At 39.1% G+C, this 15,541-nt stretch overlaps 1 protein-coding gene and 1 non-coding gene across 4 annotated transcripts in view; one reads left to right on the plus strand and one right to left on the minus strand.

Moving 5' to 3' along the window:
* Window positions 1-255: 255 nt before the first annotated feature.
* The window catches only part of SLC39A10 (solute carrier family 39 member 10), an 82,331-nt gene continuing 67,045 nt past the window's right edge, over window positions 256-15,541 (plus strand). Inside the window, exon 1 of one of the 3 annotated variants that reach the window (XM_017946732.3) lies at window positions 256-1,154. Coding sequence is in view for 1 of the 3 variants with exons in the window: in XM_017946731.3 (XP_017802220.1) it covers window positions 2,543-2,567 (25 nt within the window). In the remaining 2 variants the exon portion in view is untranslated. Of the gene's footprint in view, window positions 1,155-1,218; window positions 1,426-1,653; window positions 2,568-15,541 lie in introns of those variants that run through there. The other 2 variants (XM_003907751.5, XM_017946731.3) reach the window with 2 other exon arrangements.
* Window positions 15,238-15,344, minus strand: LOC116269378. The gene has a single exon (XR_004176839.1). It is a non-coding gene; the product is annotated as a U6 spliceosomal RNA (small nuclear RNA).

Here is a 15,541-nt window from a genome sequence, read left to right on the forward strand (position 1 = left end):
GTTTTGTAGAGATACAAAACAAAAAATAATCTTCTCTCATGAAGGTATAATATGCAGGTTAGCGGGACTACCTAGCTGTCCATACTGAATGGGTTTGGAAATCACAACTCTTTTCTCTACCTGCTCTGTGATACCAGGCAAGTTAAAGATTTGTGTGCCTCAGTTTCCTACCTCACTGTATTATGGGGATTAAATTTATATATATGTAAAACACTTGGGGAGTACTTGACACATAGTGAAGCCTGCGATTACTGCTGTTCATGGTTTTATGTTCTCTACTAGACAGCAGTAAGGCACCCCCATAACTCGCTCTATTAAGTAGATTCTGGTTGGATATAGAAACCCAGGCACCCCAGGCGGAATGCAGATAAGCCTCAACATGTGGATTAAGAGCCAGGAAGCAGAGTAATGAAGCAAAAGATGTCCAGAGTCACCTTTTAAGAAAATGTGGGTTGGTGGTTGCTTAAGAGGGGAGGAGACAATTTAGATGAGAGGTATGGTGCGAGCAAAGGGCAAGAATGAGCACGGTGTAGGCACAAGTCCATGGAACTGCTTGGCCAGATCGGGATTTTTTTTCTCATAGAGTGTTAAGAAATAATCAATCAATTGAGGAGTAGAGGGCTGAAGACCTTGGAAAGTTACCAAAAGCCTCGAGAATTTGTCTAAATGCGTGACATGTTCTCAGGACTCAACTCTTTCTTTCAGGCTTGGAAGACCCGCAGTAAGTGTGGTCTATAATTAAATGGGTGGGAGGGGAGCTAGGCAAAACACCTCGCACTTAGCACTAAATAAAGTTCGCTGTCGCCCTAAGAGATTGAAAAGGTTTCTTTAACAAAGGGGGCGGGATTAACTTAACGTAGATGTTTAACTCGTATACAGATGAACATTCCAGATGCTCACTCTGAAGCTTTTTGGCTACAGCATTTGGGTTTAGAGCTTCCATTACTCATCCGACTCGCCCAAGGCCTCAGCAACCGACGTTCTAAAGCCAGGAGAAAAGGCGAATGATAAAGGGCGCTCCACGCATGCGTTAAGAAGCTGCCCCAACTCCCCCGCGGCGTTCTTTCTTGGAACAAAACTAGCGCGGGGACACGGAACTCCGCAGTTTGCGTATACTTGAATTTCCTATTGCTCGGACGATCCATGTGGAATCCGTGAGTAGTGCGGCTCCTTTACGCAACTGGCGTTACCCGAAGTGAATAGCTAGGTGGCGCGTGTACGCCCATAGCGTAGCACCCATAGGCGGACGGGGTGCGGCTGCGCAGGGAGCTGAGTGGCCCTTGTACGCCGCTAGCGTAGCAGGGTGTCTGACGCGCGGGTTTCTGCGACGCAGTTAGCGCAGTCGGCTTTGGTGAATACACGATTTGGTGCAGCCGGGGTTTGGTACCGAGCGGAGAGGAGATGCACACGGCACTCGAGTGTGAGGTAACTATAAAACCCCGATTTGTTTACATTCCCTCCCCCAGAACCGGCCCCGTGCGCGGCGGAGACTGCGAGTCCCGGGACGGCGCGGGGGTAGAAAGGGAGAACAGAACCGGGGAGTCGGGGCTGGGTCCCTCGGGGATGCGGGCGCTGGGGTTCCGCGGCTGCTGCAGTCGGCGGCGGCGAGCCGAAGCAGAGCGCGTGGTGGGCAGCGTGTTGGGCGCCTCGGCTCCTCGTGTGCGGTCTGGGCTGCTGCGGGCCGCGGGATCGGGAGCCGGCGGCGTCCACTCCGCGTGCGGAGCCTCGCGCCCGCCTCACCCTCCTGTGGAGGTTGGCTGAGCCTCGCGGGCCGCGCCCGGGGTGGGGGAGTGACCGCTGGGCGGGCGGCGGCGGTTAGGGGGCTGCGCGCCGGCTGCGGATGGCGTCGCCGGCGCGGGCGGGCGAGGCTTTGGGGATCTGTAGACAGGTCTTCGGGGGCTTGGCGACCAAGCGACCCGGTTTCTTCCTGTCCAGTCGTCCTCTCTGGTGTATAATGGGGCCAGGGGACCCCGGGATGGAGCCTCGGCGCCGCTGTTCCGGACCGAGGCTAACGGACGGCGGCGCCTCTGCTCCTACTAGTTTTCTCCCGGACCAACCGAAAAGCCGAGGCGGAGCGCGGGGTAGTGAAGATCTTGGCCTGTTGGGGGTCCCTGGAGCTGAGGGCAAGGGTGGGGCCGGGTCGGTGGGACAGGCCGGGTGGGCCGGAGGTGTCGCGGCAGCCCGGCTTTGTTCCGGAAAGCCCTTAGATGGAGAGCGATGTGGGGCGCGGCAGGGGGAGCGTGTAGAGGAACCTTCGCGCACAGCCTCTCCGGGTCTGGAAATCTGCTGAACTCCTTGTCTCTCTTGGGGTCCCCCGAACGCCCCAGCTAAGAAGGGCGGGGGGCCTTGCCAGGGCAGGAGCGACATGACGTTCAAGGTCTTCCTGTGGCTTCTGTAAAGAAATGTTCACGTGGGAGCTTGTCCACATGGGCTGTACTAAGGATCTGGCACGAGGAAGAAATATCACTGCAGAATCTGAAGCCCTCCGTTGGAAGGGTCGTTCTCTCGAGTACCTATTCTAAATGACAGTGACACAAAACACATGTTAGAAAAAAGCAAAAAGGATGGTAGGTTATACTGGTTTTTTAAAAAAAACTTTTATTTATGCTTTTTGCTGTTAAGTCCTCTAATTTCACATTGGAACTGAGTCATTCTTGGAGCAAAACTAGAGTGTGATAGATTTACATTTCCTTTGTGTTTTCTTTTTCGATATGTGTCTAAATTGTACATAATTAAGAACAAGCAAGTAATGGAAAAGCTGGAATTTAGTTCCTTCTAACTTAGTATGCAATTGAAAGCCTCAACTCGAGACTCCTGTGTATTGTTTTATATTAGGACTCTTGTACAAATATTTGAGAACCTTAATATGAGTCAGTTACTTTTTCTAGATCTTGGGGATCCATGCCAGACAACGCACATTCTACAGACACTGGTTACTCCAGTGGCTCCTTACTGGAAACAGATACATAATATCAGTGATAAGTGCTGTGAAGAAAATAAAACGATGTGCTGGTAGGGATTTTTAACTTTTTTGTGTGATGAACCACAGAATGATGGTTTTAAATGTATGAAATACATAGAATTGCAACAAAAACCAGTTGTAATGAAATACTTAATGAAGATATTAAATATGACATCTATGTGTCAGTAAAGCATTAGCGAGGACTGTAAATGATCTTTAAAGAGTTTAGCTTAAATTTAATCTAAAATTCCTATCAGGTATTTCACATCGCTGTAATTTTTGCCTGCATTCGTAACTGAAGAGATTAAATTTTTTTTTATCTTTTATAAAAAAAAATAAATCTTTTTTTTTTTTTTCCTGACCACATTCACAAACATTCTGCGTTCTGTACATATACCCCTGGATAAGAACCCCTGTGCAAGAATGACTTTGGTGCTACTTCAAAAGGAGTGGTTAGGGAAGACCTCATAGGAAATGACATCAATAATATATTGCATGATAACCTATACTAGTTCTTACTGTTACCAATTTAAATTCTAACTGCTTGAAAGCTAACACGGTCCTTCCCTTTTTTTGAGCACCTGATTTGAAGTACTTTGAGTAGGCCTCAAGTGTAGTATGCAAGTACTAATTAGGGGGTGTGCCTTTTTTCAAAAGTGATTTTTGGAGAAGATAGGATGTAGTATTATAGCAAGGATAACTCAGCATCTGGGATGATCATTTGTTTCTGATTAGAGAAATTTACCTTGTTAATACTCTGTTCACCCAACCCTTCTACCCTCCCTGTTGACCAATACTGGGAAAAATTTAAGGCTTTGGAGTTAAATTTTAAAGGTTCAAAACCTTGATCTATTAATTAGTTGGCTTACCTTGAGGAAGTTGCTAATCTTAATTTTCTGTTTGAACTTCAAGTACAAAAACCCTACTCACAGACTTAATTGTGACCATTAAATGAGATAACCAAAAGGCTGAAGATGATAGTGAATTGATTTTACCTTTTTTCTACATACAGACGTTTCAGTTCTTTCATTAGTGGTTGAAGCACTGTGTTCTTTTTCTTCCTCCACCCCCTCCTTGACTACCTCCAGAATGAGCTTTGATGGTCTCTACTGGGCCTTGGGGGGGGGGGGGGGGGGGGGGGGGGCGGGGATACAGTTATCCTGTTGTTTTTGCTTTGTTGCTTATATATAATACTCATGGATTTATTTCTGCTTCTCTTCCATTTTTTAATTTATAATAACCTGTGCATCTTGTTTTCCCTGCCAAACTAAATTTCTTGAGGGAGTACATACTGCAGTTTTTTTTGTCACATACTGCTTATGACACATGAATATGCAGAGCTTGTCATGCTCTTTAAGTTTAAAATGCTAATTGAGTGAATCAAAACTTAAATTCACCATTATGGTTAGGCTAAAAATGTCAGCTTGTATTTATATAGTGCTTACCGCAGTATTGGAAATACCATGAGTTTTGTATCAGAAGGACGTTATTTCTAGTGCATTTTAAAGTGATACTCACCAGTCATAGTTGCAAAAGTAAGTACACAATGGAAAATGGAAGAGAAATGTAGGCAGTCAAAACAAAACTAGTTTTTTCCTTTATAACAGAAGTTTTATTAATTCATCTTTCATGTAAGTGTAGTTCTCATTAAAAATGCCCTAAAGCTTAAAGTTTGCAAGGCTGCCCAGCTTAACCCACAACAGTTTGATGCTGCCCTCTAGCGTTTGATTCCCTTCACCTTTTCCTAAAATAAGATAATGTTTAAATTACAATTAGATTTACTTAGTGCTATAAATTTGGTCTATTTTAAAGTTTCCTCCGTCTAGTTAGTGTTGCTAATAAGATGGACATAAGTGTTTTTTAACTGGTTAATTCTGATTGCTTTTAGCCTCCAGTTTTCCAAATGGGGGTGAATTTTGGGTAAAGATAGAACAATCACGAAGTTACCTTGCTCCAAAAAAGAAATTTATGTATGGGATTGTTTTCAAAGCAGGAAGTTAGCCGTGTAAATAACAGCAATTTTATTTATTTAATCTGGGCTTCTCCTTATCTTGCATGATATAAAAATCTACTTTCTAGATTAATTTAGTTCCGTATAACTTTGTATTGCTTTGACTGAACTAATAAAGTTTGAAAGTGTTAAATTTACATTGTGAGCTTTTTTTAAAATTTGAATTTATTTCGTACTATGACTTTTATAGAATAATTCTTAAAAACTAGTTTCAAGTTTCAAGGACCTCTTAGTAGCCACAAGATTTCCTTTTTTATATCATTAATATTTTATATGAATGCTGTAATGAAATCCAAGTATTCATTTTACACGCAGATATATACCACAATATACCACTACACAAAGGCAATGAACACATGACATTCTACAAAATCTACAGAAAGGATTTTCTATAGTCAGTGCAAACCCTAAGGTTTTAGGTTTTATTCAGATTATTGCAATATCAGTATATCAAACTCTCTTTTTCTTTTTATTAACTTCTATAAGTTCTATGGGTAGACCACAGGATAACTTTTAGCTTTTTCTAAAATACCCAAACATATTCTCAATAAAAAATTATTGGAATACTTAAAAGTATATTTAGTAGGTATGAAGAAATATAGAACCAAAATTACATTTTTAAATAATAGTATGTATTTATTTAAATAGAGACAAGGGTCTTGCCATATTGTCCAGGCTGGTCACAAATTCTTGGGCTCAGGCAGTCCTCCCATCTTTGCCTCCCAAAGTGCTGGGATTACAGGCATGAGCCACCGTGCCCAGCCAGTAATACTAAATTATTTCCAAATTGACTGCTTAGGAGACCACATGCAATGTTCAGACGTGTTAAAACAGGACACAATTCATTGTATCACATCAGTAATTCTATGTCGAATACTATTTTTCTATCAGAACGTAAGGGTATTTTTGGATTGCCAGATACAAGGAATGGATATTTAATAGATTTTTACTGGTAGATTTTTTTACGTTAAAAGGTGTTAGAATAGGATGCTACTGGTGATACAGGTTTGCAGGCTTATACAAGTATAAGGACAAAATCTAAAATCTTGTTCAGCTAGTGTTTTCACAATCTAAAAGTAAATATTTTGTCTTTACCTACTTTTGTAATCATATTTTATAATTACTCATTTTTAGATACTGCTGAAAGGGAGATATCAGATAATATCCTTGTATTAATATTTCTAATCAATTTTACCCTTTTATATACTCTACTTTGGGGGACTACCCATCCCATTAAGATTTTTAGGGATTAGAAAAGTAAAAATGTTGTAGGATGTATCCTTATTAATATCATTATGTACTTTCGTAGGATGAGAAGTATTGTTATGAGAACTGTGAACTATGAAGGAGGTTAATTTTAATCCTCTGTAATTAAGATTTAATCAGTGATCACTTTAGGTTTTAGATTTTCATTGAATAAAGGAAGAAAAACCTCAATCACTTTTAGTATAGTAAGAAGATCACAAAGATATGTATCCTACTGTGGTGTTCCTTTTTTTTTTTTTTTTTTTTGAGACTGTGTGTCTGTTCCCCAGGCTGGAGTGCAGTGGTGAGATCAGAGCTCACTGCAGCCCTGACCTCCTGGGCTCGGGTCATCCTCCTACTTCAGCCTTCCTAGTAGCTGGGAATACAGGAGCGTGTGCCACCATGCCTAGCTAATTTTTTGTTTTTTGTTTTTTTTTTTGTAGAGATAGAGTTTCACCATGTTGTCCAGGCTGGTCTCAAACTCTTGGACTCAAGTGAACTACCTGCCTTGGCCTCTTGAAGTGCTGGGATTACAGGCATGAGCCACAGTGCCCAGCCTATGCTACTGCTTTAATATCTGTAAATAAAAAGAAACAATTTCAGATATGTCTTGCCTTCCCACCTCTAGACTTTTTTCTAAATTCACTTTTATATATTTGAATTTTTGAGTTTTAAAATAGTGGTTTCCCGGCCGGGCGCGGTGGCTCAAGCCTGTAATCCCAGCACTTTGGGAGGCCGAGGCGGGTGGATCACAAGGTCAGGAGATCGAGACTATCCTGGCTAACATGGTGAAACCCCGTCTCTACTAAAAATACAAAAAACTAGCCGGGCGCGGTAGCGGGCGCCTGTAGTCCCAGCTACTTGGGAGGCTGAGGCGGGAGAATGGCGTGAACCCGGGGGGCGGAGCTTGCAGTGAGCCGAGATCGCGCCACTGCACTCCAGCCTGGGAGACACAGTGAGACTCCGTCTCAAAAAAAAAAAAAAAATAGTGGTTTCCCCTATAATTGTCTGCTGGATTCATACCTTTTTTTTTTTTTTTTTTTTCAAAAATGTGTAAATTAAATTCGGGTCAGCAAACTATGGGCCAAATAGCCCTGTTTCTGTAAATTGTTGGAACAAAACTTGCTTATTCATGTGTGTATTGTCTATAGATGCGTTTGTGGTAAAATAGTAGCAAAATGTTCAGTCAAATGATCAATTCATAGGTAATGTGAATTCTCAGGTGTTCTTTACCTACGTAGTATGGAAGCTTTTTGTCTCTTTCCCCTTTCCATTTTTCCTCTACAGAGGGAATTATGCTTTATTACGCTTGAAGTCAGAAAAGGAATGTGAAGCCCTTGGCCTTCAACTGTGGGTTACCACATAACTGTCACACTGTTTGTACTGCTTATGTAGCTCTCTCACAGTTTACCTTTTCTAGTTGAAAAAGCTGATTGTGTCTTCCTTGTAACTCTCTGAGCAGGAAATGGATCATATTTTTATGCTGCCTGTGTCTCATGTCATCTTTCCCTTCCTCTTTCCCTCCTCTCTTCTCACTCCCCTCATAAAGCAATTCAAAACTGCATGCATGCTTACAGGCCTGTGAACAAATATTTTGGTATATTAACTCAGTGCACTTCTACTGAAGATAACTCCTTACATTATTTTGCTTCACAAAATATATGTGAAGAAATATATTTTGCACTGTGTTACAGAGGAATATAGCTTCTTGATGAAAGGGGCTAGGGAAAGATTGATTTATATACTTTATTAATATAAATGAAGTAATACATGATGTGTTATTACATTATAAAATGAGATTAGTAAAACTATAAGAAAATTAACATGTAATAATGCGATCGTATAACATACAGCATGTATTCTATGTGTATATACATTATAAGCCTGTGAGATCATGTTTTCTAGTCCCATGGACCTTTTTTAGAAAAGCATATCACCTGACTTCATAATTTTTTAATATTTGGAATATACTGTTTTTAAGATTTTGGTTTTATGGTGTTTCAAGAATATAGAAGTTATGAAACAAAAGAGAAATAAGTAAATTGTATATTAAAACAAAAAAGATTTGGGTTTTAAATTAGGATAGTCTAGTTTTTTTCTTTTTTTTTTTCCAACTTTTATTTTAGATTCAGAGGGTACATGTACAGGTTTGTTACCCGGGTATATTGTGAGCTGCTGAAGTTTGGGGCATGAATGATCCTGTCACCCAGGTACTGAGCATAGTGCCCAACAATTAGTTTTTCAGCCCTTTGCCTCCTCTTTCCATTCTGTTTTTTCCTAATAAAGTGAATAATTGAATGTATATAACATCCTATGAAAGTAGTACCGTGTGTATATAAAATTTATTTTTGAGCAACTAATCATGCCAGTTAAAAATTGAAAATCAGAAAGGTATGCTAAAGTTAAATCATTGAAATATATTTTTAAAAATGTTCTTTAAATTCACTGTAAATATAATTTCATGGAATATATAATTTCTAAAACAAATTCTTAAATCTTTTTCTATGAAGATTTTTGCCTAAACACAAGTACTTAAAGTTTTTTAGTTAACTGATGTGTGTGTGAAAGTGTTGGATGTCAGTACAACTGACATTTTTGTTTTTCCTAAAAAAGAAATGGACGTTAGGGGTTTTAGTTCTTTAGGAGTTGTGTGATTTTTAATTATAGCTTTTCTTTTTTTTCAAAAAAAATTACACTAAAATGTGGGGAGAAAAAACTTTTAAAATTTAGCAGCAATCATAGAAGAAATTGCAAAAATCTTAAGTTTCATTGCATGTACATGAAAACATCTATACATGAAAAGGAAAACATCATGATCAAAATAAAAAGGAACATGATAGAACTGAAGGGTTTTTGCAGAAAATGTGACTGAATCATGTTATGTAAAACTCATATATGTTGGAAAAAATATTGAGACATCAGGAATAGCTTTAAAAATATAAATTAAAAATAAGGTAAGACCTTTTATTTATTTAAAAATTCATAATAATGCGGATGAGAGTGCTATAATCATACTGCTGGTGGCAGTATAACCAAGCTTAATTTCTCTAGAAATCAATTTGGAAAGTAAGTATATGACAAAACCTGAAGAGTGTTAAAATTTTTACAGTTTTTCCCCGTATCTTGGAATTCATTTGAAGCAAGTAATCAAAGATAATAGTACAAATAGGAATTAAAATGTTTGCATATTGTGTTTAAAACTGCAAACAGGCTGGGCGCAGTGGCTCACACCTGTAATCCCAGCACTTTGGGAAGCCGGAGTGAGAGGATTACTTAAGGCTAAGAGTTCGAGACCATCCTGGGCAACGTAGGGAAACTACCATCTCTACAAAAAATATTAGCCGGGTGTGAGGTTGGGCACGGTGGCTCACACCTATAATCCCAGCACTTTGGGAGGCTGAAGGGGGTGGATCATCTGAGGTCAGGAGTTTGAGACTAGCCTGGCCAACATGGCAAAACCCCATCTCTATTAAAAAATACAAAAAATTGGCTGGGTGTGGTAGCAGGCGCCTGTAATCCCAGCTGCTTGGGAGACAGGCAGAAGAATTGCTGGAACCTGGGAGATGGAGGTTGTAGCCAGCCGAGATCGCGCCATTGCACTCCAGCCTGGGTGACAGAGTGAGACTCAGTCAAAAAAATAAAATTAGCCGAGTGTGGTGGTGTGTGCCTATAGTTCCAGCTGTGTGGGAGGCTGAAGTGGGAGGATGGCTTCAGCCCAGGAATTTGAGACTTTACTGAGCTATCATTGCACCGCTGCACTACAGCCTGGGCAACAAAGTGGAAACCTGCCTCAAAAAATAAATAAATATTTAAAAAGAAAAGCCCACAGACAAATGCTTGTGAAAATCTTAAAGCTAGAATTCATTTTCTTCCACATGTGACGTTATTTTATTGGTTTGTCAACTATAATTTGTAATTGCCAACCTTTAGGTTTTTTTCAAAGTTATACATGAATATAGTTTAAAGAATCAAATAGTTGTGTGAAGTTTCTTGGGGGGAAAATCAGTCCCTTGTCTGCTCCTTTCATGTTCTGCCTAGAGAGATAAGGAACACCTTAGTTCCTTTAGTTGATTATTTTGCTATTCATTACCATGTCTCCAGATAACATGTTCATTACTTGCAGCTGATTTTCAGTTCTAATCATTATCTATTTAATGAAGAATGATTTTAGTGCTCTTTTCACTTCTCTGCATACCTTCCTATTCCCTGTACTCCAGTTTCTCAGTACAATTTTCATTGTAATTTTGGTTTAGAACAGTATTTGGTGTTACATTTTTATGCTATAAATGTTATTTTATACAATGTACCATTGTAATAAACGACTACTTTCCTACACACTTTGTTTTTTCTGGCAATGATTAGCTTGATTTTTTTTGTCCTTTTATTTAATATGCATGTATCAAAAGACCCCAACTCTGTGTTTCTGAATGTAGCTGTGTAAGAAGGGAGAATGTGGTCAAGACTATGTTCAATAATTTTATGTAGTTTAAAAAAATTGATTGGACAGAAAGCTCCCATGTTGGGGAATAAGTAGCTCTGTGTTGTCAGAAACATAAAAAATGTCAATGTTATAAAAAGATTGACTTGGAGATTCTCTGATTATTTTTTCCCCCTGACCTCATGGAAAAGAAGGATCATTTTAGCTGGCAGTTTTTACAATGGCAAGCTAGTATAAAATCAAGGATTTATCACAGTGACAAGACACTGAAAAAGGGAAGGGTGAGAATGCATGGAGTAATAAAGATTTGAGGTAGTGCAGCAGTAGCTATTTTTAGAATAAAGACAACTGTCAGTGATGAGTGGAAAGAGAACAACAAGCTGTTGCCAGGCTGGAGTACTGTGGTACGATCCCAGCTCACTGCAGCTTTGACCTCCCGGGCTCAAGTAATCCTCCTACCTGAGCCTCCCAGGTAGCTGGGACTACAGGCATGGGCTACCACACCTGGCTAATTTTTAAAACATTTTCTATAGAGATGGGGTTTGGCCATGTTGCTCAGGCTGGTCTGAAATTCCTGGACTCAAGCCATATGCCTGCTTTGGTCTCCCGAAGTGCTGGAATTACAGGTGTGAGCCATTCACCTGGCTGGTTAGCACAGTAAGTCTGCTTCATAATGCATGCAACTAAAATCATAAACATTTTAGTAGCTTCAAAAGACATCCCAACGACTGCATTTACTAAAATTTACCATTTACAGAGGTAGCATTATTTACCATTTACAGAGATAGCAATATTACAGGTAGCTTTCTCCAATATGGTACCGGGTTCCCTGTAATGAAAGGTTGAAAAGCAGAAATGCAGGTAGTAGTTTGGACATTTGATGAGAAAATGTAGATTTGTACATGAATGTATAGAATACAGTAAACATAGATATGTGTTGTTGATTGATTTGATATCTTAAGGTATAAATGTTTATATTCTCTCTTAAGTTAGTGAAACAGGAGAACTGAGTTAATACCCAAGCTCAATTAGCATGCACTTAACTTTTTATATGAATGAATCTCAGTGGAAAGACTGGGTTGCCTGAATTGTGCTTTTATTTATTTATTGGAAGAGTTGCAGTGGCATTCCAAACTGTGAATATGATTTCCAGTAGATTAGATAGCAGGTGAAGTAGGGGGATGAAAAAGCAAACCATGAAGCTGTAAGAGGATTTTGTGGTCCCTGCTGAGAACTCATTACTACAATACTTTTTATCCCTTGAAGAATTTTCTAATGTCAGTGAAGCTGGTAAGGTGTGGTGAGTCTTTCCAACTTCTGCTCAGATCCTAGTGAATTGGGTGCGTCCTGTAATCTAGAGCAGGTCTTGGATGTGCTAATGATGCACGTGCTCTTATAATATTTTGTTAGCATTCTTTCAAAAGAGTCACAACAGAGAGAATCCTCCCCCACCACCATACTTTTTGTAATTTAAGTGAAAGATACATAATACTGCATCTAATAATGGTAATACCTTAGGTTAATATATTTAGTTGCTTTACAAAGCAGTTTCATATACGTTCATTTATTTGGTGGATAAGTGTAGGTATTATTTCCCCTGTTTTGCAGAGAGAAAACAGTGGCACGACTGGGATGAACTAGAGACAGGTTTCTGATTCCTGGTTCTGTACTGTATACAAAATACTACATTTAATGGATATATGAGAAGTAGGGACAGAACTCAATTTATATTATTATTAATAGCTTGCACTTAAATAACGTTTAAATATTGCAAATAATGTAGGAAAATTAACAAATATTTTACTAAAAATATGTACATACTTTTATTCGGTTCTTATAGTTACTACAAAATAGAACAGAAATTAAGAGTCCCACTTTATAAGTAGTAATAAGACTTAAAGTGGTTAAGGGACTTGCTCAAGGACTCATAGCTAATAGATGGCAGTCAGATCTCTAACATCTTTGACTTCTAGAAGGCTGATCTGTCTTCACTATGCACAGAGTCTCATTGCTTCTCTGTTACTCTGTGTGTGCCATTACTGAATCACAGAAGGAAACTAAATTGATACTTGACTACCTACATTGTGGTCAATATAAAGTTTGATAAAGCAGTTCAGTCATTTTATAAATATCAGCTGTGTTTATATGATTGAGGCTATAAGTAAAACTGATTTCAACCATTTAAAGTAGTCCTGTAATGAAACGTTTAAAAAATGAAGTCCTTTATGAAATTAGGAAACTGTGTATACATTTATTGAATAGATTTTCACATTAAATTTACTTAAAGCATGTTATATTATCCAGGATGAGGGTTTTAGTGATTAATCTTTTGGTTTCTACCTTATTTACCTTCAGACTAGCAATCTGGAACATTGAAAAAGCTTGCTTTAAAACCTTGCTAAGCAACTTATAGTATCTTTTTCCTGTCATTATTAGCATATTGTGTGTGTTTGTGTGCATGTGCACATGTGTACATACACACGGATATGAAAGAATTGTGATACAGATATTAACTTCTCGTTCTTTCATTTGGTCTTCATTTTCCTTTAAAAAAATACTCCCTAGAGTAAAAATAGGTGTTTTTTTTTTTTTTTTTTTTTTTTTTTGTTTTTTTTTTTTCTGGTTGTTGGTTTTGGTTTTAGTGAAATGAATTAAGTAGATTACACACAGGTAATAAGTACTAAATTGATGAGGCTGGGTACTGTCCATCGCACCCAGCACTTTAGGTCACATCCAGCACTTTGGGAGGCTGAGGCAGGCGGATTACCTGAGGTCAGGAGTTCAGGTTGCCCTGTCTCTACTAAAAATACAAAAATTAGCCAGACAGGCACCTGTAATCCCAGCTACTCAGGAGGCTGAGGCAGGATAATCGCCTGAACCCAGGAGGCAAAGGTTGCAGTGAGCGGAGATCATGCAACTGTACTCCAGCCTGGGCAACAGCGACTCTCTCTCAAAAACAAAAAAACAAACAAAAATTACTAAGTTGATTGGCCTCTCCAGCAGTTGGAACTAGGATTATTTTAGTATTTATCTGCTATTTTTCTTACTATGTCAGACAGTCATTTTGTTAAGTAATCTAAATTTATTCACAATGTTTTGTTTTTTTTTCTGTTGAGTAAGTAGTATTAAGAGACAATTTCTTTTCCCTTAAAAAAAGTCTTTGTAGTGTATTTTAGATGATGACTTTAATAAAGATCTCAAAGTATTCTGGTTTTAAGATATACAAATAGGCTCCTGTAGTAGACTAAAGAGCCCCTGTCTTTCAAGTCAGAGAAATGCCACAGACTTGAAATAAGAAATGCCACAGCTTAATCACGTTAGATACCTTTTCTGGGTCTCAGACTCCTTATACATAACATTGTTTAGCTAAATATACCTGAGGATTTTTAAAATCTCAAGCATTCTACATTTTTATTATGTTTATCTGTATGAAATAAAAGACAGTCTAAGACAAAATATCTGTAGGAGGATTTGTAATGTTAGCCATTTGTATATATTCCTACTGAACTTGTTATTTAGGTGTTTAATTTTATTTAAAAATGTTAAATTTGTAGCTTGGCATTTTACACATTTCAAAACTACAGTGCAAAGCCTATAACTAAGGTTTTTGTAGGCTGGGCATGATGGCTTACACCTGTAATCCCAGCAGTCTGGGAAGCTGAGGTGGGAGGATCCCTCGAGCCCAGGAGTTTGAGACCAGCATGGGCATCATAGTAAGATCTCATCTCTATATGAAAAATAAAAATATGGCCGGGTGCGGTGGCTCAAGCCTGTAATCCCAGCACTTTGGGAGGCCGAGACGGGCGGATCACGAGGTCAGGAGATCGAGACCATCCTGGCTAACATGGTGAAACCCCATCTCTACTAAAAAAAATACAAAAAACTAGCCGGGCGAGGTGGCGGGCGCCTGTAGTCCCAGCTACTCGGGAGGCTGAGGCAGGAGAATGGTGTAAACCTGAGAGGCGGCGCTTGCAGTGAGCTGAGATCCGGCCACTGCACTCCAGCCCGGGCGACAGAGCGAGACTCCGTCTCAAAAAAAAAAAAAAGAAAGAAAAAGAAAAATAAATAAATGCCTTTAAAAGAGATTTTTGAGCTGGGCGCTGTGGCTCACACCTGTAATCCCAGCATTGTGGGAGACCGAGGTGGGTGGATAACAAGTTCAGTAGATCAAGACCATCCTGGCCAACATGGTGAAATCCCATCTCTACTAAAAAAAAATTAGCTGGGCGTGGTGGCATGTGCCCGTAGTCCCAACTACTCGGGAGGCTGAGGCAGGAGAATCAGTTGAACCCTGGAGGTGGAGGTTGCAGTGAGTGGAGATCGCGCCACTGCCCTCAAGCCTGGTGACAGAGCAAGATTCTGTCTCTAAAATAAAGTGAAAAAGGTTTTTGTAAGCCCTTACAGGAGAAATTGCTATGGAGAATATCAACCCTAATTCTTTTTTTTTTTTTTGACAAAAATAGTATATATTATGTACAACGTGTATTTTGAGATATGTATACATTGTGGAATGTCTAAATTGAGCTAACAAATGCATTATCTCACATACTTATCTTTTTTGTGTGTGTGGTGAGAACATTTAATAGTATAGACCATTTCACAGATTTGCATGTTATCTTTGTGCAGGGCCTGTGCTAATCTTCTCTGTATTGTTTCAATCTTGGTGTATGTGCTGCTGAAGCAAACACCCTAATTCCTTTCATTTAAGGATCTAGTTAACCTTTCTCTTAAGTATAACCATATATTTTGTTAAGCAATATCTTTTTGTTAACAAAAATGCCATTTTTTTCTGGTTAAAAAATTGATTTTCTATTACAATATTTTTTAAAGTGCATGTAAAAAACTGGTGAAATTTGAATAAGGTTTGTAGTTAATAGTATTGATG

Source organism: Papio anubis, chromosome 10, assembly GCF_008728515.1.
Source record: "Papio anubis isolate 15944 chromosome 10, Panubis1.0, whole genome shotgun sequence".
Classification (NCBI taxonomy): domain Eukaryota; kingdom Metazoa; phylum Chordata; class Mammalia; order Primates; family Cercopithecidae; genus Papio; species Papio anubis.